This window comes from Hippichthys cyanospilos, chromosome 3 (assembly GCF_059441005.1).
Source record: "Hippichthys cyanospilos isolate Australia breed blue-spotted pipefish chromosome 3, RoL_Hcya_1.0, whole genome shotgun sequence".
Taxonomy (NCBI): domain Eukaryota; kingdom Metazoa; phylum Chordata; class Actinopteri; order Syngnathiformes; family Syngnathidae; genus Hippichthys; species Hippichthys cyanospilos.
In genome coordinates this window covers 14,902,501-14,925,956 of record NC_142371.1, presented here as the reverse complement: position 1 = coordinate 14,925,956, position 23,456 = coordinate 14,902,501, and the positions used below count along the sequence as shown (strand labels likewise).

General features: G+C 39.1%; 2 protein-coding genes across 6 annotated transcripts in view; one reads left to right on the top strand and one right to left on the bottom strand.

Annotated features, from left to right (window-relative positions):
* Nucleotides 1-4,787, bottom strand: part of LOC148425854 (uncharacterized) — a 31,544-nt gene extending 26,757 nt beyond the window's left edge. The window contains exon 1 of the mRNA XM_088410761.1: nucleotides 4,514-4,787. The gene's annotated coding sequence lies outside the window, so the exon portion shown is untranslated. The remainder of the gene's footprint in view (nucleotides 1-4,513) is intronic.
* The window catches only part of washc5 (WASH complex subunit 5), an 83,730-nt gene that overhangs the window by 57,403 nt on the left and 2,871 nt on the right, over nucleotides 1-23,456 (top strand). For 2 of the 5 annotated variants that reach the window (XM_088410758.1, XM_088410755.1), the window contains exons 11-27: nucleotides 5,969-6,098; nucleotides 8,402-8,514; nucleotides 11,948-12,114; nucleotides 15,849-15,924; nucleotides 16,039-16,149; nucleotides 16,308-16,448; nucleotides 17,072-17,152; nucleotides 17,248-17,349; nucleotides 17,424-17,603; nucleotides 17,690-17,814; nucleotides 17,907-18,084; nucleotides 18,191-18,293; nucleotides 18,382-18,461; nucleotides 18,560-18,663; nucleotides 19,766-19,907; nucleotides 19,993-20,089; nucleotides 22,763-22,916. In XM_088410758.1, the coding sequence (XP_088266884.1) occupies nucleotides 5,969-6,098; nucleotides 8,402-8,514; nucleotides 11,948-12,114; nucleotides 15,849-15,924; nucleotides 16,039-16,149; nucleotides 16,308-16,448; nucleotides 17,072-17,152; nucleotides 17,248-17,349; nucleotides 17,424-17,603; nucleotides 17,690-17,814; nucleotides 17,907-18,084; nucleotides 18,191-18,293; nucleotides 18,382-18,461; nucleotides 18,560-18,663; nucleotides 19,766-19,907; nucleotides 19,993-20,089; nucleotides 22,763-22,916 (2,084 nt within the window). The remainder of the gene's footprint in view (nucleotides 1-5,968; nucleotides 6,099-8,401; nucleotides 8,515-11,947; nucleotides 12,115-15,848; nucleotides 15,925-16,038; nucleotides 16,150-16,307; nucleotides 16,449-17,071; nucleotides 17,153-17,247; nucleotides 17,350-17,423; nucleotides 17,604-17,689; nucleotides 17,815-17,906; nucleotides 18,085-18,190; nucleotides 18,294-18,381; nucleotides 18,462-18,559; nucleotides 18,664-19,765; nucleotides 19,908-19,992; nucleotides 20,090-22,762; nucleotides 22,917-23,456) is intronic. The other 3 variants (XM_088410759.1, XM_088410757.1, XM_088410756.1) reach the window with 3 other exon arrangements.

Sequence of the window (23,456 nt, the reverse complement as noted above, 5' to 3'; positions counted from 1 at the left end):
GTTTCGCAATAAAATATTGACGCTGTACTGTATTGGTTTTTCACTTGTCAATTTATTACAAAAGGGCAAGAGGATCCAAAAGCTTGCTTTCCTCTCCTGTGTCTCTCCTCTAACTGCTGTGTGCGAACATGCTCGTAAGCACATTGATTGATAGCTTGGTCTCTGGGAGCTGATCGCGTGACTCGTAGGCGTGCCGAGAGCAAATGCACACACTATGTAGACACACAGACAGCAACAGAGAAATGCACAGCTTTGGGAATCTGACTTTTATTTCTTTTATAATAAATTAAAATTTCAAGTGTATTGTTATGATATAAGAGGCTTCACTTTAATTCGATGTCCGGGCATATCCGTTTAAGAAAGAGCTCAACAACTACTGATAACATTGTGCAGGTTCAGGACGAGGAGGCATAGCTGGGACTGTGAAATACAGTACGTGAGTGACAATGTTTCCAACTTTGTATTACTGTATTAAAATGATTGTTTTAAACAAATTTGGGGCTTTAAAACAGGTTTTGATTTTTGGTTTTATTCTATAGTTTAGCATTGCATTGTAAAATAATAAAAAAAATAAAGGTGGGTACTTCACGGATTTCACTTTGCGTGTGTTATTTTTGGAACGTAACCCCGCGATAAATGAGGGATTACTGGACTATATCTATTGCGGATGAACCCAGTTTTATCTGAGGATATGATCAAGAGAAAGACCGTTTTTCGACGCCTGGCCAGTAATTTGGACACAACCTTAAAATCAACTTTCAATAAACTAATAGGGTGAGCTGAGTCCCAAAAGAAATGAGATCGAAGGTTGATACAAAGTTTGGGGGAGTGCACTAGCTGTTTCCAAAACGTTTTATAAAAACTGTGGAAAATCATCTGGGCCTCCACTTCCACCATTTTGCATGATTCTTATTTTAGCCTTCAATTCAACAATGGTAGTCTGCCCCTCCAATTCCTCAGCTGTATTCTGTTCTAGAATTCCATTTACATGTTATCAATTTCCAATGGGTTCACTATCACCCCAGAACCAGTCTCAATTTGGGGTATCAGTTGAGGCACATATTTGATGCAGTCGATGAGCTAAGAATGTACTTATTGCTTTGCCCTTTATTCCTATTCGTAAAAGTTGGATCTCGAATGAAGTAGTAGTTCAGTTGACCAGTGCTCCATTTAGCCTGTGTCCGTGACGCAAAATTTTTGCCATGGGACGCATACTTTCAAATCAACTTACGTCCTCGGGACGCAACGTTTCTTTGTTGGGAAGTTGTGAAACACTTGTTTCACACAAGGCAATTTCAATCAGCAGTGGGAGACTGCTCTTGATATGACTTTTACTTTTTGCTCTTTGGCTGCCTTAGCCAACCACGTTCTCACGTCCACATCCTGGTTTGCTTGAGTTGCCACTGTAAATTAGTGCAGCTATGCTTATGCTATTTTCACGCAGCATTTTTTATATTGTTCGAGGTAGGATGCTAGCAGTACATTGAGCTAAAGTGTGGGTCCAGAAGGCAAACCAATCGAACTTTTCCCACTGTCCAAACATACAAAGTCGGTTGTCTGAGAGTTTTTCAGCTTTTGAAAAGGAGACCCTCATTGACATGAAATGACAGAATCCACATTGTGCTATTACACATAATAGTTGAACGATTGATTTGAATTAAACTACTATCACTCAATGGCAGTTTATACAATCTACAAATTGCTATTTACCAAAAGATTTTGAATGTCTAGATTTTAGAACTGTCATTTCAACGCAGTGATATTTTGTGTATGATAACGCTCCGATATGCTCAGAGATGAACAAACTGGCAGATGTTTAATGCTTTGCACATACAATTTAGAAGCTCACTTAAAAAAGGTTTGTTCTCCCATCTCCCGTTTGTCATAAATGGACTCACAAATATTAATATTTTTCATTTGGGCAATATTTTTATAATTTTTGTTTAATCTTATTTTATAATGTAAAAGTTATAAAATGTATAGCTAACTGTCCACATGTTATTTTGGGGGAAAAAGGCATTTTTCTTAAAAACCAAAACCTAGTAAATGTAAAAAAAGAAAAAACATTGTTTCTCCTTTTTATTCTGTCTTGCAAAGCAGACTGAAGTTCTGTGATGATTCTTTGCACATCAATAGATTGAAGCAAAAATCATTTTTGCAAGAATTGAATTATTTTTAATCAGAAATCAATTCTGAATTTTATCGGGGACCCCAAAATCGAAATCGAATGGTGAGACAAAGATTCACACTCCTAATTTTGTACCTTTTAAAGTGCAATTTTTGGGACGCCATACATTTATGTCGGGACCCATAGTTTTTTAGGATTGCGAGTCCCAGGGACCCAACACTTTCCTGAGGTAAAATGAGCTGTGAAACAATATGATCATATTCGGCTTGCACTGACATTGATTCCCTAAAAGTATTTGGGTGTTTCAAAGTGCCATATATGGAGTTTAAAAATGCAATGCGGTGCGACAACTCAATCAACTATTTGATATTTTTCCTACGGTAGGCCGTGTAAAAAATTAGACCCTCTTATGAAAGCTTTCATTATTTCTCATAACATGGAACCCGTCTTATGGCGTCATATTATTCTAGAAAAAAATCAAGTCTCAGAGACAAAGGTATCAAAATCATCATCTAATAATAAATAGAAACTAAAGCATGATCCGATACTACAATAGTCACATTTACAGCCTGAGATTGGTGTCAACAGCTTGCTATCAATTAAGAAGAAATAAATACAAGTACAGTGGGCCCCCGGGTTACGAACTTAATCCGTTCAGCGGCTACGCTCGTATCTCGAATTGCTCGTATAGCGGGCAATCCAAACCCATGTTAATTCGTGAATGCGTGCAACGCGCCGAAGCCATAGGTAAAAACAACACACTGTATACATATAAATTTGAGTGACATAATCTGCTGCACACTTGCGTTATATAATAAATACAATGGATAAATAGCTTTTACCTTTGAAACGACGAGACTTGAGCTGGATGTAAGCAGAGGGGGGCAGAGTCCAATGCTCAAAGTTAACACGGTGATAGATATGCTATTGGTCTTACAGTGTTACAGTAACTCTTTCAGTCAGGGTGCAAATCACGCAGATACTAAAACATCATCCTCTTATTTCTTTCTTTACCGCTGCTAGTAATTTTAGAAGCTATGTCTAACAGATAAAGTTTGCAAAGTCTTCACAACATTCCGTTTTTCACTAATTTTCTCTCCTTCCTTCCATCCTGTCCCATCAAGCTAGATAAAGGCGTTCGGCCAATAGCATATCGGCATTTCTGTGATTGACGTGTGACGCCGGCCAATAGCATCTCCGTGAGTGAGACCGGGTGACCTTAATCGACCAATAGCATATTCGCATCTCCGTGACTGACTGATAATTATTCGCACTTTTTTTTTTAAACGGTTGGAATGTATTGACAATTAATTAAAAAAAAACACACATTTAAACCAATGACAATTCTTTGTCCTGCAATCGGGCACATTTAATTTCATGTCAGCTGTTTTTCCCTTTAGCTGTACAAAAACAACACTTAAATGGTAATATATTTAGACACCGTGAGTGAGACAGTCAGTGTGACGTTGTAAGACCAATAGCGTTCACGTTACTGCCACAAGTATCTACTGATGATTGATGATGTCGCTACTGTTGATTTTATTGACGCAATTAAACGAGAACATTTCTACATACTCAATGGCCGGCATGTCGAATTGCTCGTAAGGCGAGAGGTTTGTTCGTAAGCGGAGGACAAAAATCTCTCTGATCCACGCTCGTAAGGCGAATTGTTCGTAAATCAGGGTGCTCGTAAGCCGGGGGCCGACTGTACAGTATATGTACGATGAACATTTGAAAAAAAGGAGTGTGTTCTTTCCCTTGGATTATGGGAATCATGTAACAACAACATCAAACTCGCTCATAAAAGCATGCATAATCTTGACTGATTTGTACACGGTTGCTGGGGTTGAGGAAGATCAATTAAAAAAGAGGGTCCATCCAACAACTGAAATCCCCTCTCATAATAAAGTCATATTCAAACATGTCTGACATTTTTACAAAAAAAAAAAAAAAAAAACACATTAAAAATGATTCATTATCTCAGGTCATGCTAACATTGCAAATGTCCCATAAAACGATGAAGAATTTTTCAGCAGAGTCCGTAATTGTCTTTTAGGGGGAACAACCATGTCCCACCTACTCTTGCAGAAGCATCGGAAAGCTGACATGTGTTACATTCCCCAATAGCAAACCACAACTTGTAGCATTACCAAACTACCATGACCACTGGGAATGTGCATTTTAAGTGGTCCATTATGTAAGCACAAATCCAAAGTGTTTGGTGAAATAGAAGAGAGCCATGAACAAAACAAATGACCCAAACTGCACTACTGATTTAAAAATAAGGACATCAAACTAAGCATCGAAACGTACTGGCAAAACAGCTGATCCCACAAAAGTTCAAAGGGGGCACAAGACACTACATTACCAAAAGTATTTGCTCACCTGGTGTGACTCAGATATAAACCTGAGTCGAAGACTTCACTTGATGGGAAACGGGGCCCAGGGTCGATCTGTAGGGGCCTATTTTCCCCCAAAAATAATTTAAATGTTTTCAAAAGCAAAGCAGCTAGCGACCTAAAACTAAAACAGGCACCTACTTTAGGCATATAAGAGTCTCCATGAGCAGTGGCATAAAACAAAAAAAATCAGTCATTCCCTAATAAAATCCAGATTAATTATGTTATGTAAGTATTAAGAAGGCTATAAATTCCTTAGATTTCACGCTAGATTCACAATCACGTGTATTTTCAGGAGCAATAACAATATATAACATTTTATATTTTTTTCCCAAAATCGCTACTTATTTTTTTATTAGTGCAATTTCAACCTAAGTTTTAAACAGCAAATAAATCACTCATTTTACACACCAGAAACTTTATATTTGAGGAAAACATGCAGAAATATGTTAATTTTCTCAACAAAAGCAAAATTTTTATTTTTCTGGATAGAATCACCACTTATTTAGGTTGAATTCCGGTGTCACTATGGCCACAGCACGCCTTGCCTATCTTGGCTATCTGGCACTTGTCCTTTAACAATCACTTTAATCTGTTGGCCTATGACTTGTGGGCCCCGGTCAGCTTCCTGGACTTGTAAAAGTTCCTGTCCCTTGCCGTCTACTTCCTGCTTTCCTCGACGCTGCTCTTCTTCCTGCCTGTTGGCTGCTCCAAGGCTTTGTTCTTCCTCGCTTCTGAAGTCACATTCTTGGAGAAGTTAGCAACAAAACTTTTGAAGAGGGACCTGCTGATGTATGGCAAGATGGTGTTGACCAGCCTGTGCCCCTCCTGTCACCTGTACCCCTGCAAAGTTGGGTCTGAGGCAGCCATGAACTCCAGCAGGTGCCTGAAGCTGTCCCTGTGGTGCATGGCAAGGGAGAGGAACCGCACCTGGCGCTCCATCTTGCCCTCCCTGCACATCAGGGAGTCCCACAAAGACATCCCGAAGGATACCATGTGGGTCATGGGGAGAGATTCAGGACTGCCCGGCCCACCTCCAGCTCTCCCCTTGTCAACCAGCTCGACCAGGGCGTTGAACATTACAGAGGAGTTGAAACAGGTGGAATAGCCTTCTTCCAAGCTGCCAAGGTCACCAGCTCTTTGCCAAAAGTCAAAGAATTTCGAAACAGCTGATTTAGTTTTTTTGGACTGGAAAAAAAAGTGTGAATGGTCTGGCTCCATCCGGCATCCTCTATCTCGTCAGTGCTCAGAGTGACCACAGGGATTGCAGGCATGACAAATATTGTGAGCATTCAGCAAAATCTGTGTATCCTGTTCATCCTTTGTCCCCTCTGATGTTTCTTAACATATGGCTAATCATTAAAATTGAAACTTTTCATCATACTGCTCATGCGACTAATCCTTCCTCATCAACTCTACATCTGTGCTCTGTCTCCTCCAGAGGTTCAAGCAGATGTTGTCAGAGAAACAGATAAAATGGGAGAGCTACAAGAAGGAAGGCTCAGAGAGAATGACTGAACTGGCTGAAGTCTTTTCTGGTGTTAAACCGCTCACAAGAGTGGAAAAAAATGGTGAGTTAGGTTGGCAAAGCTGTATCTGTGTTACATTGTTCTGCACAGTTTCTTACAAAGATTATTGCAATAATAGATCATGCAAACAAGTAGGATTTCTCTTATTTAGGAAAAATATGACTATGTTTACGTGTAGTCAATATTCCGGTTAAGGTAAAAATTACAGATTTTGAAACATGTTGACATGCGTTAGCGACAGCGTTATGGTAATTGTGTTACCCTGATCGAAACTACGATATATGGACAATGTTATGACACAAATAGATGTAATTTCCCCTTCTTACTTTCTCTTGTCAACAAAACACATTATATTCATGTCATTCACAACAATAATAAAGTAGTTGGTTTCCCTTGTTACGTCGGAGTGTTGCAATGTTAGTTTACCCCACGGAGAACTCAATGTATTTGAGGCAGGCTCGCTTAACAAGTGGCAAAGCAACACTGGTGGCTTTACTTCTAGATATGAGGATTTAATGGGATCACGCTCTCATATACCGTAATTCCTCAAATATAAGACACACCTGTGTATAGGATGCACCCTTAATTTTGGGGTCAAATTCTGGTATTCTCTATTTTACATGTATAAGCTGCACCAACACCTTGGCAACAATGTAAAAACTATAGCAAAGCAAAATAAATCGCATCTTCCTAAACTCTTCTTAGTTTCACATCCGTAAGTTACACAGTAGAACTCTGCTACAACGAAATTATTTTTGCAGCCAGAAATTTTTCATAATAGGGGACTTTTCACTATACCAAATCTATGTCTAAGACGTAAACATAAAAAACTTGGTGTGCAATCTACAATCTGACTGGTTAAAAACAAAACCATCCAACATTTAAAAGAAAAAAGAAAGAAAGAAATAGCCAAATCTACAATAAGCCTTCATTTTCATACATCAATTTCTTGCAAAATGTCTTTCACTTTCCTTCATCCATATTTCGTCTTTATTATTTTTATCCTGTCTTCAAGTGTTGGCTTGGTTTAAGCTGCACACGTCAAAATGACGTTCTTTTGGCACAATTTCTGAAAAGCGTATTTTCTGGCGTTTCTTTACGAGCGGACAACATGGCGGACCAACTACTACTTTTGGAAGTTCTTCGGTACAAACACGTTTATGATTCGTCTGAAAAGGAATACCGTGATCTAAATACCGTAAACAACTCCTGGTGAGCACCACATTAAAGACAGATGAGGAGTCTGTTCAAAAACGCTTGGAAGAAATTAAATCATTTGAATCTACTAGAAAAGATCATTTAAATCTACGAGAATTCTCTACTTCTCTTATAGAGTAGTGTTGTTTGTATGCTGTAGTCTCCATTTACTGCCACCTATCATATCCTCTGACTGTGAGGGAAAGCCGCTAAGAGTATAAGGTGCTGCAATACACGTGCCGGCACGTCAAGTATAAACAAAGCTAGACTTTTCCTGTAGGCTTGTTTTCGCTGTAGTGAATTTCAGTGCAACTCAAATGCACACAAATTGTGGCTATTTCATTGTATGAGGAAGTAAGAGAGAGGGAAAGGCTTCAATTTATGGATTTTTTTTCACTCTGGGGATTTTTTTTTACACTTACAGGTTTAGTTGTAGAGGAGTTTTACTGTATATTTGTTGCGTGTTAAGTGTGTTTCAGATTTCCCATCTTGTGAGTTGTCAGTGAACGGCTCGGCAGCATAAGCTTGACTGTGCTTGTTTTCCTTTACCTCGTGACGCACCTTGAGTTCATTTTACTATAAATACCTGAAGTTGCTCTGTATCTGTTTTCACCAAGTTTATGACAGCGTGTATATGACTAACAATCGGAATTCATGAACGAGTCTCATTTAATACCTTTCCGTGTGCTCTAACCAGTGCACACAGCTCCTTACCTCGCCACTCTTAATTGAATCAGCTGGAGATGTCCTAACATTTACACAGTCCTCTCGATTTAAGTAAGATTCCTGTGTGTTGACAAGGATGGACTTGGATGGTGGGTCAGTCTGCTTGCTTCTTTTATTGAAAATTATTGCAGTGACAAACTCAGCTAACACGAACTGATCTTAGCTGCAACAGGCACTTGCTGCCTCCCCGGGGCAGGTAGACAGGCGTGGCTATCATGTTGCGCCTATGGGCTCTCCGATCAAGGCTAAATGGGTGAATGAAGTGTCTTGCTCAAAGGACACAGCAACATATGACTCGTACAGAACTGGATTCGAACAGCCAAACCTTTGATTGCTGGATGACCCATTGTACCGCTTAGCCACGGCTGTCCCTGTCAGTAGTTTACTGTAGTGATCTTATGTTTATGTTCTCACTATCACAGAAAACCTACAAATCTGGTTCAGCGAAATTTCAAAACAGATACAGTCTTTGAACTATGATGACTCTACAGCTGCTGGTAGGAAGACGGTCCAACTCATCCAGGCTCTTGTCGAGGTAATGACGATAATGCATTTGATTAAAGGCTTCAAAGTCGAAAAAAAAACACTGAGCGTTTTGTTTTTGTTCCTCTGTGTTACCTTTGTACCACTGTGAATCTCTGAAGGCACCACTGCACTGGGATAGCAGTACAGTTACTGGATAAGGTTTAATAAGTTAAGATTTAAGTAAATATGTGCACTGCGAATGCATTTATAGTTAACTCGTTTTTCTGCCTTGCAGGAAAATTTCACAGTCTCTCTACAATCTAGCCCCCCAAAAAAAAAAAAATCCGGTGCACTGAAGGTGTGAAAAGTGCGGCGTGAAGTAGCGAGGATCAGTGTGTGTGTGTGTGTGTGTATACACACACACACACACACACACACACACACACACACACACACACACACACACACACTGATCATTATTCCATAAATTGAAACCTCAAACAGGTACACACTTTTGCTTGCTTGGTGGCTAGCAAAAAAATAAAATAAAAACAACAGATAAGCCGCACTGGACTATAAGCCCCAGGGCTCAAATCATGAGGAAAAAGTCGCGACTTATAGTCCAAATTATGCGGTTCATATATATATATATATATATATATATATATATATATATATATATATATATATATATATATATATATATATATATATATGTGTGTATATGTATATATATATATTTATATATATATATATATATATATATATATATATATGTATATATATGTACGTGTGTGTGTGTGTATATATACACACATATATACACATATATATGATTTGAGCCCTGGGGCTTATAGTCCAGTGCGGCTTATCTGTTGTTGTTTTTTTTTTTTGCTAGCCACCAAGCAAGCAAATGTGTGTACCTGTTTGAGGTTTCAATTTATGGAATAACTATGAAGTAGAACTGAAAAGATGTAAATCAATGGCTGTGCTTTAAGAGTTTTAAAAATATATTATTTAAAAAAAAATACATTTCTAAATTGAATAAGAGAATGTATAAAATTTTGGATAAATTTGTGACTGTAAATTACTAGTACAGTACTCAGTGTATATGATTTTATTTGCGTATTTATGATTGTATATATGAATTATGTGCAATGTCTTTTTATGTTCACTAAAATAATCTATCAAACAAAATGAGATTTTAAAAAAACGCTATTGAAGTATTGATTTTGATTTTGAACTGCTATTTAACTAGCATTATTCTGTTAGTGTTGAAAGTATCCATCCATTTTCTATAAATATGTTGGGACTAAAAATGCATGCAAGTTCAGTCTGTGAAAGAGAGGATGTTGCTGTTGGCAGACAATTACAAAAAAAATTAAATAACAAAAAAATATATATATATAAATTTCCATGTACCATCTTTTTGTGTAAATATCTCATGTTATTACCTGCGGCTTATAGTCCAGTGCAACTTATCCGTGACACAAATCTTTTTTTTTTTTTTTTTTTTTTGCTCATATTTTGCTGCTGCGGCTTATATACAGGTGCGGCTTATAGTCCGGAAAATGGTGTGTGTGTGTGTGTGTGTGTGTGTGTGTGTGTGTGTGTGTGTGTGTGTGTGTGTATGTATGTATATGTATATATATATATATATATATATATATATATATATATATATATATTGGGCCCTGGTGTAGAGGTAAGCCCTATGAATCTGCACTATACACACACACGCATGCACACGCATGCACACACGCACGCACACACACACACACAGTAGGCCCTGGTTTACGAGATTAATGCGTTCTGCGGTTGGGCTCGTAAGGCGAATTCACTGTATGATGGGCAAAAGCTACATTAAATAGCTAATGTGTTTAGAACCCCAGGTAAAAACAACAACATCGAATATACATATTAAAAATTGGTATATATATAATTGGTAAAATATTATAGTTTAGTGTTATCTACATATAACATACATGTATACAATCAGAAGACATCATAAATAAAAAATATAGAAAGGATTTATTTCCCTTTGAGTGTTGCTTGTTATGCCCATATTGCCTAGTTAGGGTCGGCAATATCTATTAGCCTAGTTGCCCTCCTCTTTCATGAAACTCAAGGCGCTTTACAAAGCACAGCTCTATCACACACTAAGACCAGTGGTGGTAAACAACGTTGCATAGCCACAGCTACCCTGGGGCAGACTGACAGGCGAAGGTGCCATACCGCGCCCATACGGTCCCTTCGACCAACCACTGGAGGCAAGGTGGGTGAAGTATCTTGCCTGAGGACACAACAGCACGTGACTCTCACAAAGGGAGAACAAAATACGAAATAAACAAATATGGATGAAAACCATATATACAAACCAGATTAGGTTGAAGTTGGGAAATTGTGTAAATGTAAATAAAAACAAAATACAGTAGGCCCCTGTGTTACGAACTTAATCCGTTCAGCGGCTATGCTCGTAACTCGAATTGCTCGTATGACGGGCAATCCAAACCTATGTTAATTAGTGAATGCATGCAACGCGTGCAAAAACCTTAGGGTAAAAACATCACGACTTTATACACATATTAAAAATTAGTAACATAATCTACTGTACAGTTAAATTAAATAACATAAATATACAAAGGAAAAGTGACATTTACCTTTGGGGCGACGTGACTTGAGCTGGGTGGAGGCGGAGGGGAGCAGGACCAACCCGCAGAATTTATTTATTTATTTTCTTAAACGAGAACTTTTCTCAAACTAGAACATATCACCGGCAATTTCCTTCTCTTTAATTCATAATAGAAGAAGCCTCTCCATTTTGTTGTTGACCGAGGTCCGTCCCCTGGCAAGGAAAGTCTTGCCCTTAGAACATTGCCGAGCGGTTATGGCCATACTAACGAGCAATGTTAACTATGAGTGCGCCTCCTTCGTATTTTTTTTATTATCTCCTGCTTTGTTTCTATAGTCATCATCCTCTTACTTCTTCTTTTACTGCCACTAGCAATTTTAGAAGCCATGTCTAACAGATAAAGTTTGCAAAGTCTTCACAACACACCGACCAGCTGTGACATCAAGCTAGATGAAGGCGTTCGGCCAATAGCATATCGGCATTTCTGTGATTGACGTGAGGGCAGCCAATAGCATATCGGTATCTCCGTGACTGAGACAGTGACTGTGACATTGTAAGAGCAATAGCATATCGGCGTTTCCGTGACATGCGAGAACAGTTGATTTTGTTGATGCAGCAAAGCGAAAATAAATACGGACACATTGACCGGCATGTTGGAGCATCTTGGATTGTTCATAAGACGAAAGGTTTGTGCGTAAGAGGGGGACAAAAAAACGCCGTGGTCCACATTCGTAAGATGAAAAGTTCATAAAAGAGGGAGTTAGTGTGTGTGTGTGTGTATATATATATATATATATATATATATATATATATATATATATATATATATATATATATATATATATGAATACTGTTTCTGCTTGCTCCTCAGGTTCAGGAGTTCCACCAGTTGGAGTCTAACTTGCAAGTCTGTCAGTTTCTGTTAGACACAAGAAAGTTTCTGCACCAAATGATTCGCACCATCAATATCAAAGAAGAGGTCCTCATCACAATGCAGATAGTAGGAGACTTGTCATACGCTTGGCAGATCATTGACAGGTAAACACTCTTTAACCTACCAAAGACAAAAAACAAGTAAGACACTTGTTAAATTTTGTGTAAATACAGTGTACCAGCGGGAGAAATTGTATTGTATCTGGCTGAACAACATACCAACAGAAATTACTTTTTTTTCTCCTGTGAAGCCCTTTGAGACTGCGTTATTTCAGCGGTTTATATACACATAAACTTGACTTGACCAAGTACTTTGCATACCCTTAAAGCTGGGGTGTCAAACTCATTTTTGTTGTGGGCCACATTGTAGTTCTAGTTTGTGTCAGAGGGTATGACTGTGAAGTCAAATCTTTTTTAAATGCTTTTGTAAAACACTCACCAAGTTTTGAAATCAGAGGCCTTCAAAAACTGATTGTGAATTAAAACATGCTTGCATTTTCTCCCCAGATTTTTTAAAAGTTGAAGACAACTTGCAAATTTGCTATTTTAGCCAGAAACTTGAAGCCAAATCAGCATTTCGCGGGCCACATAAAATGATGTGGAGGGCCGGATCTGGCCCCCGGGCCTTGAGTTTGACACCTGTGCCTTAAAGGGACAAATGTGTAAGATTAGACAGTTTTTCATTACGGACAGCAGGAGGTGCTGTATTTACCATTGTCCGTACCTATAACAAACATGACAGCCTCCGGAGGAGTGACACATTTATTTGCTAAGTTTATTAAGTTTTTGAAATTTATATTCATTTCAATTTTTATTCTTTTTTAATGAAAAACCGTCTAAATCTTACACATTGTTCCTTTAAACTTAAGTAAATTTACATGCTCAAAGTAATCAAAATAAATATTATTGCTCCTGTAATTTTGTAAATGATGCCAAGATCACTGGAAATGTAAAATAAAAATGTAGGAATAAAATGACCAAAACAAAGTTCTGTGCATGCACAAGTACCATCTCAAGGCAAACCAATAGACTGAAAAATTCATATCATGGTCTGCTAAAATTAAGAATTTTTAAAATGTTGATATTTTTACTTTACATATTTTCCTGTTTTCTCTCTCAAACACACCTGATACAAATGATTAGGATTATTTTCAAGATCCAGCAGAGCTTGTTGATGAGCTAATGGTTTAAATCAGGTGTGTTGGGGAGAGAAAACATGCAGGCCCTCGAATTGCTCCCCCCTGTTATAGAGTGACTTTCATGTTATCCCTTCCCGTTTCCATCCTTTGCCATATTTGGAAAACACAGAGGGTCGGAGATGCCCTCAGAATAATGGCCCATGGACAACGACCTAAAGTGGAGCCTGTAGCTGACCAGAGATAAGATATTGCAAAAGCATTCTCTGTAAAATCTTCCCGTTTTCTTTTGTCCTTACCATGCTCCTTCTGCCACGCCTTCTCACTCGTGTGTGAGCTTCATTTGGAGAATGCTGTCCTCAACAATCAACAGCTTGAACAAGACTGGCCAGGGAAATATTGAATCAGCTCACAAGCACTCCCGGCGCGATTGGCTCCCATTGACCAATGAGTAGGGAAGGAGTGGATTTCTCCTGCCCTCATTTGTCAATGACTGATTGCCTGGCCAGTCTTGTCCAAGCTGTTGACTAATTTTTTTTGATTTATTAAACATAGACGTTTGAATGACAACTTTTCCGCAGATGAAGAACAGGAGATCAATAGGCTTGTGGATCCGGGATTCCTTGGGAAACGTAGCTCTGGAGACTTACAAAACAGTTTAACAATGGCTCAGAAAACAACTGGAAAAACTTAGGCCCAATATAAAAAGCATCAAAAAAAAAAAACAAAAAAAAAAACAGAAACAGGACTCAAAACTTGATTAACTCTTTACAAACTGGGACTGCTCATATGGTGAACTAATCTAAATAAATTCAAGATGTGCGGACTTCACAAGACAAAAATGACTAATTATGTAAACATACAAAGCCAAATAATTAATAAAATTAAATAAATAAAAAATAAAATAATGAAAAATAAATATAATGTGGCACCAAACCAAAGAAAGGTTCAAATGAATTAAAAAAAAAAAAATCAGCATTTTTTGCTTCACTTTCAATTCTATTTTGTATTAGGTGCATTGCAACAGAGTATTTACAGACATTAGATTGATTTAGAGTTTAAGTAGAAAACGGAAAAGATGGAAGTGGCAAGGGAGTGTGGATGACAGAAGTGACCAACGGTGCAATTTACATTGGAAGACTGACGAATACAATTTTCAGCGTGAATAAAATGGTGGACCGACGATGACAGAGGGGGGTGGGTCACTGGTGACCGACAACTGTGGGACCTGCAAAAAACCTCTGGACACTGCTGTTATTTTGAACACAACTATACTTTGCAACAAGATGGTTGCAGCCACAGGTGGCGGTGATTAGCAAGACTGACATCTGTCAGAACTGCCACCCCTTAAGCTCCTGTCTTAAAAGTGCTATGCTGCCGCCTATTGGCAAATGATGAAGAGTATTTATTACATGATAATCAATTGAACTTAATCAGACAACACACACTGTTGAGGTGAGGAAAGCGGACAGACGGAAATCTTATCTAGATTTCTTTTATAATAAATTGGAATTTTGAGTGTAAACATGATTGTTATCATGTGTGCTACAGCCTTCACTTTAATTAGACTTCCGGGTGCCGCTAATATGATCTCGACTCTCCGTGAGACTACAGCCAGTGGTGTAGTGGGGATTTTTTAAGTGGGTGTACGCGATTCTGGGATGTTCTATATATACATGCAGAACATCAATCATAGGCTACAACACCAGTTGAACTAACGTTAAATTTAATGTTTTACTACTCCAAAATAATCACAGGCCAACGTTATTGAGCATAACTCGAACCGAAATAAAAATTGAACGTGGCGTCGGGAGAAGTGGGTGGACGGCGTACCCCCGCGTACCACGCCCACTACACCCCTGACTACAGCCACTTAAACTTACAGTTACTGTACAGTTACTGTAGAAGATTTAATTTAAGATTCAAGCAAATATGTGTACTGCTGTAGTTGGACATCTATGGAGTGTCCGTGGCAAGTGCATTTATAGTTACCTCGTCTGTCTGGCATGCAGGAACCCTTCATAGCTGTCTCTCTTTAAATACAGCTTCTTTTTTTTTTATTTAAAAAAAAATTTAAATTAAAAAAATTTAAAATAAAAAAAAATTACATATGCTTTGCATGACAACCATATACAGTGGTCCCTCGCTACTTCCCGCCTCACCCTCAGTGTATCACGGAGATACACTGAGGGTGAGGCGGGAAGTAGCGAAGGGACCACTGTATATGGTTGTCATGCAAAGCATATGTAATTAGTTTCTTTTCTTCTAAATCATATTTTGCTCCCTGGCTCATTGTCAGGGTTAGCTTTAAAAGAAGACTAAGATAAGCCCAGCTGCTAAGCAGCAAAATAGTAACTCAGACCAACCAAGACTTTTTTTTGCTGGCAAAGGGAAGCCTTGGCTTACATTCTCATGCTCGGCAAAAGTATTCAAAGCCTAACTGTCCTCGCCTGCTTTTTATTCATTCAGCAAAGCATTGCACATTACAAGACATAACCAAAAGAACCAGCCGGGTGCTGCCAACAGCTGGGCCAAGGTCCCAGTTCACACTTTGCTGCATCAACAGCTTTATCTTAGGACTGGGGCGAGATGAATTAGGACGCATAGATGGAAAACAATGCACACTATTCTAGACAAGAAATAAACACATAATGATAAGAACCTAATATATGATTCCTTTCACACTCATGTTGTACCTTGCAGCTTTACATCTATTATGCAGGAGAGCATCCGTGTAAATTCATCCATGGTAACAAAACTGCGTGCTACCTTCCTTAAGGTGAGGCCAATTTTTACCCTTCTTCAAGCATAACTAAGCTTTTTTGACATTTCCTAAATATAAGTTTTAAACAAATTCCTATGTATGTGTGTGTGTGTGCGTGCGTGAGACCAGCTGGCCTCTGCTTTGGATCTTCCATTGTTGCGCATCAACCAGGTCAACAGCGCTGACCTGCTGAGCGTTTCGCAGTTCTATTCAGGAGAGTTGGTGGCCTACGTCAGAAAGGTGTCTTGCTTGGTTGAACACATTCAAATCATTACCTAGGGCTGTTTGCAACTTTTGATTTTTGCACATTCTTTTGTGATCGTGAGATAATTAGCCAAATCTTTTCTCAGAATCAAATATTCATTTTTATGAATCTCTGTCTTCCTTTATGTTTGTAGGTACTGCAGATCATTCCAGAGAGCATGTTCACCTCCCTGGCAAAGATCATTAAGCTTCAGATTCATGATATCATCGAGGTACCCACGCGGCTGGACAAGGACAAATTGAAGGACTACTCCCAGCTGGGGGCACGCTATGAAGTACAGAACCTGATAAGTTTGGAATGATCTCATACACACCACACTGTCTTGGCAAACTCCACAGAAGGCCACAGGCCACAGACCTTACCAAACCAGCAAAAAAAAGAAACAAAAAAAAAAACCTCAATTCACAACATAGGTTTGGGTCCCATTTGCCCCCAGAGGATAAAAATGGAATAACAGTCTTTCTCGGCTCAACAGCTGAAATCAAATCAGAAACCAGTACAACAAACAGTGCTCTAGGAACATTTGCCTACTGCGTTACTGTACTCAAGTGTTTCCTGAGACCAGGTTGGTTGATGGTCACATGACTCAAAACAGACATTTCCAGTACAAAAATAAAAAGAGAAAGAGAAATCAATCTTGTCATTGAATCAAAGGAGTGAAGTCCTTGTGCAACCAACCTTGATCCAATTGCAAATCTGCCTTTTTATGCATAATTCTTTATTCATCATCAATTGTGTCATAATATATTGACAAAACACACACTTGATGAAGAGAAATTCAACTTTATGTTGAATTTTGCGTTTACCTTTTTTAAGTTCTGGATAAACAAGGTGCACAACAAAGAACACATGTTGGCATTAATGATTCATCTTTCTGTTTTAATATCACCACGACAGGTGGCGAAGCTCACCCACGACATCTCCATTTTCACTGAAGGGATCTTGATGATGAAGACCACTTTAGTTGGAATTATCAAGGTTGCTTGTTCTTCCACAGTATCAACAAATATTTTCTTTAGATTGTGACACTTGTTTGATACATTGTTCGAAAGTCATGAGATGTTATATTTTAGGTGGATCCTAAGCAACTTCTAGAAGATGGAATCAGGAAAGAGCTGGTGAAAAGGGTTGCTTATGCACTACACAAAGGATTGATTTTCAACCCCAAGGCTAAGGTTAGACACCAGAATTGTTCTATTGTATAAATATAAAGATGTTGTAATTGATTGCACATTCTCAATTTTCACAGCCTAGTGAGTTGATGCCCAAGTTAAAAGACATGGCAGCCACCATGGATGGATTCTACAGATCATTTGAGTACATCCAAGACTATGTCAGTATATACGGGCTTAAAATTTGGCAGGAGGAAGTGTCCCGAATCATCAATTACAATGTAGAACAAGAGTGCAACAGTTTCCTCAGGGCTAAGGTTGAATTCACTAACAGCAGGTCAACACTATTTTTTCCCCACCAAATGTCAGTTGATAATTTATTTCCGTCTTTGATCATGCTCAGATCCAGGACTGGCAAAGTGTGTACCAGTCGACTCACATCCCCATCCCCAAGTTTCCTTCAGTGGACGAGTCTGCCACTTTCATTGGGCGTCTCTGCAGAGAGATTCTCCGGATCACAGATCCCAAGTATGGATGTGATAGGCAAAGAAAGGGGAGATTTATTAGAATTTTTTTTCCCAACAGTAAAGAAACTATTGGAGCAAACTTAACCTCTGCAGGATACTTTTTCACAGGGTTACATGCTACATTGACCAAATGAACACCTGGTATGACCTGAAGAGCCACCAGGAAGTGACCAACAACAGACTTTTCTCAGAAATCCAGAGCTCCTTGGGTACGTTTGGCCTTAATGGATTGGATCGCTTGCTGTGTTTCATGATTGTCAAGGAGCTACAGGTAATGAGCTGCCTTATTCAGGTAGCAGTTACATTACAGTACAAATTGACATAATTTGAAATGTTTATTGTGGTGCTTTTGGATCTTTGTATATCTCTCCTTTCAGAATTTCCTGACAATCATTCAAAAGACCATTTTGAAGGATAAAGCTGTGTTAGAGACCTTTAAAGTAATGCTAGGTGCTGTCAATCCAGTTCAGGGCATTGTAGGTTGGTAATAATTTAAGAAAACATCTTGGATATTATGTGGCACCCTTTGACAAAAATAAACAGTCAATATTTTTTTCTATTCTGATAGGAAATGCCAGCAAAGTATATGCCAGTGTTGTAGCCAAAACCCCTAAAATTTGGGGTCCTTATTTGGAAGCCATCATGAAGGTACGACATCTGATAACTTGATGGTTGCAAATAATGGAAAGACATGTTTGGGTTTTTTTTCACAGGAGAAAACACTTAACTTTGAATGTTTTCTGTAGGTTGGTCAAATGCAAATTCTTCGACAGCAAATTGCTAATGAGTTGAACTACTCCTGCAAGTTTGACTCCAAACACCTGGCTGCTGCCCTTGAAAATATTAACAAGTCAGTCCAATGCTAATTTTTCTCCTACATAGCGCTGCATGGAACAAAATACAAAACATTACATTTGGGTTTTGTGATTCTTTGACTAAATTGACATCGTATTACAGTGGACCCCCGGTTTACGAACTCCCTCTTTTACGAACTTTTCATCTTACGAGCGTGGACTGCGGCATTTTTTGTCCCCCTCTTACGCGCAAACCTTTTGTCTTACGAACAATCCAACATGCCTGTCAATGTGTCCGTACTATTTTTTTCGCTTTGTTGCATTAACGAAATCAACTGTTCACGCATGTCTCGGTAACGCCGATATGCTATTGCTCTTACAATGTCACAGTCCCGGTCTCACTCACAAAGATGCGGATATGCTATTGGCCGGCGTCACATCAACCTCAGAAATGCCGATATGCTATTGGCCGAACGATTTCATCTAGCTTGATGCCACAGCTGGTCGGAATGGAAGGAAGGAGAGAAAAGGAGTGAAAAACGGAAGAAAGGAATGTTGTGAAGACTTTGCAAACTTTATCTGTTAGACATGGCTTCTAAAATTGCTAGTGGCGGTAAAGGAAGAAGGGTACGGACCTCGGTCAACAACAAAATGGAGAGGCTTTTTCTATTATGGATTAAAGAGAAGGAAATCGCCGGTGATATGTTCTAGTTTGAGAAAAGTTCTCGTTTAAGAAAATAAATAAATAAATTCTGCGGGTTGGTCTCTGCTCCCCTCCGCCTCCACCCAGTTTAAGTCACGTCGCCCCAAAGGTAAATGTCATTTTTCCTTTGTATATTTATGTTATTTAATTTAACTGTACAGTAGATTATGTTACTAATTTTTAATATGTGTATAAAGTCGTGATGTTTTTACCTAAGTTTTTTGCACACGTTGCACGCATTCACTAATTAACATAGGTTTGGATTGCCCGTCATACGAGCAATTCGAGTTACGAGCGTAGCCGCTGAACGGATTAAGTTCGTAACACGGGGGCCCACTGTATATGTATAAGCGCTTGAAAGGTACACATTTTTTTGTTCATCATTGTTCTGTTTTGCCTCTGATCCCTACAGGTCATTGTTCCTCATAGTTCTTCTATGTCTGTGATGTTTACAGGTCGCTGTTGGCAGACATTGAAGCTCACTACCAGGACCCAACGCTGCCCTACCCAAAAGAGGACAACACTCTTCTGTATGAGATCACAGCTTATTTGGAGGCCGCCGGTATTCAAAACCCACTCAATAAGGTTCATGGAAATGTAATATGATGATTTTCTCTTGTGATTGTCTCTCAAGTTTATCTCAAATCAACTTGCAGAATGGTCTGACTTGTGGTTTTCACAGATCTACATCACCACAAAGCGCCTTCCATTCTTTCCCATCCTCAACTTCCTGTTCATCATAACACAGCTGCCTAAGCTTCAGTATAGCAGAAACCAAGGTTGGTACCCATCAACAGTGTTTCCCTCATCACAAATACCTGTGAGCCAGCCAAATTGTGGATGCTATATTTTACACATGCCCTTTCCTCACAAATGTTATTTTTTCCCGTTTTAATAAAATCTGTCACTTGAAGCAACTTTAGGTAGTGCTCACTGATGTCACGAGATGGCATGAGTCATTGTATTGGGCTAGCGTACGGTGTCTCAATTTTGCTCCAAGTTGTGTTTACAACTTTATACCAAATGTTGTTTTGGAAACTGTTTTGTTTTGGAAACTGTCATCCTCATCTTTGTCTATCATTACTTCTGTAAAGAAGACATACGCCGATTGTTTGACTTGGACATGTCCCAAAGTCTGTCCCCAAGGCCCAATGCCGCCTCAGGTCAAATTTTTATCTGGCCTGTAGCCTCTGTAATAAAATGTATCATCTCTGGCTTGCAGCCCTGTTGATCTGTATATGAAATGCATGCCAAATGCAATTTCATATTCACGCACAAGACAGCAGCTACACTCTGTACAGCGCCATGACTCTGGACTCATCGCATATCTTTTAATGGGAAACTAAAGTGGATGGTCCATATTCCACTAACAATATTAGCTTGCATTTTTTAATTGTATACATTTGTTCAACATCCTAAACTACCTCAATGATGAGACGACAATTCAATCCCACTAACCTTGGTTGTTTCAGCACTTGATCGTTGCCTGGGCCACCAATGCAGTTGACGGTTAGTTAGCTGTGGGAATTTGCATCCCGTTTGCTGGCTGGACTTAATCGTCTATAAATGTCTGTATGCTACTACCAATTGGCACCACAATTCACACACACATCCCTACACTTGTCTACTTTAAGGTTAAAGTTAAAGTACCACTGAATGTCACACACTCAAGTGTGGTAAAATGCGTTCTCTGTATTTGACGGAATGGTGAGTAGCATGTTGCCGCATGGTGAAAATCTAATGATCATCACAATATTTGTTGTGTTTTTGTTACCTGATAATGTTTTTTCCCCATCTGAGTTCACATTTGCTGTAAAGACATGTATTTAGTCATGATCAATTTTGTGTAGGTCACAGAGGTAGGAATGTGCATATGAATGTTGGTGGTAATTGCTCACTGTTTTAGATGATAACTGAATGTGACAAACCAAGCCAGGGACCCATTATTATGCTTGCCTTCTCTGTTAAATGACAGTATCTGGAGTCACACTTACTCCTCCCAATTCTGGGGCATCCCAGAAATAATTGGAAGCCAACACGTGGTCTACCATCCGGCGTCTCAGGAGGGAAAAGCAGTGCACCGTTAACAATGTATACAGTGGAGATGGTGTGCTGCTGACCTCAACTCGAGACGTCGTTAGCCAGTGTGCAGAATATTTCGAAGACCTCCTCAATTCCACCAACACGTCTTACTCTGAGGAAGCAGTCTGGAAACTCCAAGTTGCGGTCTGCTATCTCTGGGGCTGAAGTCACTGAGGTGGTCAATAAACTCCTTGTTGGCAAAGCCCTGGTTGTGGATGAGGTCTGCCCAGAGTTCCGCAGGGCTCATGATGTTGTAGGGCTGTCCTGGTTGACACATTTCTGTAACATCGCATACTCAGGTGGGACTTCATTTGGGACCGACATCACTCTCAAGAATATTACTCCGTGGTCTCAGGAACACTTCAGAAAACCATTGCCAGTTAACACAGTTTGTTGCTACATCTAAGTTACAAATCCACATTGCAAAGCAATAACCATACAACAACAACAATCCAGAAATGCTGGTGCCTTCTCTGGACCTAATCTCATTTGAAAGGGACTGATGCAAACAGGAAAAGTTTGCTACAGTCCAATAAGTCCATTTGGAAATCATATTGTGTACTCAGAAAAAAGAGGAAAATGACCATCCAGATTGTTACCGGTGCAATGTTCAAAAGCCAGCATCTTGTTAGGGTATAGGGCATGTTAATGCCCATGGCAACACATCTGTGAAGGCACCATCAATGTTGAAAGGTACATTGAGGTTTTGGGGCTACCATCCCAGCAACATCTTTTCCAAACGTCCTTGTTTATTTCAAGCAAGATAATGCTAAGCCACATTGTGCGCATGTTACATCAGCGTGGCTTCATGGTCAAAGAATGTGTGTACTAGACTGCCTGCCTGCAGTCCAGACCTGTCTCCCATTAAAAATGTGTGGCACATTATCAAGCGCAAAATTCCATAAAGGAGACCCCTGACTGTTGAACAATGAAATTGTACATCAAGCAGAAATTGGAAAGAGTCCTCCTTCGAAGCTTAACAATTTGGTGTCCTGAGTTTCCAAACAATTATAAAGTGTAGTCAGAAGGAAAAGTGATATAACATCGTGGAGAACATGGCCCTGTCCCAACTTCAAATCAAGTTTAAAACAAATTAATACTTGCAAAATATAAAGTTTATCACTTTAAACTGTATTTTGTTGTATTCAATTGAATATTGTCCCTTTTTTTGAAAAGTGATTGAAAAACACATTTTCCTTAGCCTTTACTTTTGGTCACTGGCCTGCAAATGTTTGTTTGACCCAAAAAATTGGCATGCATTTGTTTTGTCATGTTTATTCTATCTACTATCTGGTATTTGGGAAAAAAGCCTATTTGTGTATGAGCCTGCTTGTACACGTAAATGTAATACTATGTTGTATTTATAACAGGAATGACGTGCAAGAAGTCCACCGACTCTGTTGACTGGCCTTCCCTCGTGCTTGGCCTGCTCACGCTATTGAAGCAGTTTCACTCCAGATACACACACCAGTTTTTGGCTCTCATTGGTCAGTTCATCCGCTCGATCATGGATCAGTGTACAAGGTAACTAGGCAGACGAAGTACACAGTGATCCCTCGTTTTTTGCGGTTAATGGGGATCGGAATCCCCCTGCGAAAAGTAAATCCCTTTAAGTGGTGCCTCCACTTTTAAAAAAAAAAACAAAACAATAAAAAAACAGCCAGCTGTCAATCAAAAAACATGCAGGCGACATAGAAGGAGACAAAGAAGCAGATCCACCAGACCGTTGGGAATCTCTTACCTAGATTTCTTTATTAATAAAATGGTATTTCAAGTGTAAACTCTCCATTGTTATCATGTTTGATTATCAACACTTTTAGTTCAATTCGACTTCTAATATGCTGCTAATATGAATGACTGCGGCACCTGCCAGATTTCAAAGGATATGAAAAGGAGTTACTTTCGAAGGTTTAGTAATTTAAGGTGAGTAAATTAATGTACTGCAGTTGTTTGACATCTTTGGCAAGTGCATTTATAGTCACCTTGTCTGTCTGCCATGCAGGAAACTGTCACAGCGCGCAATAGAGCCCTTTTTTTTCCCTAGAAAATCTGCGAAAGACCGAA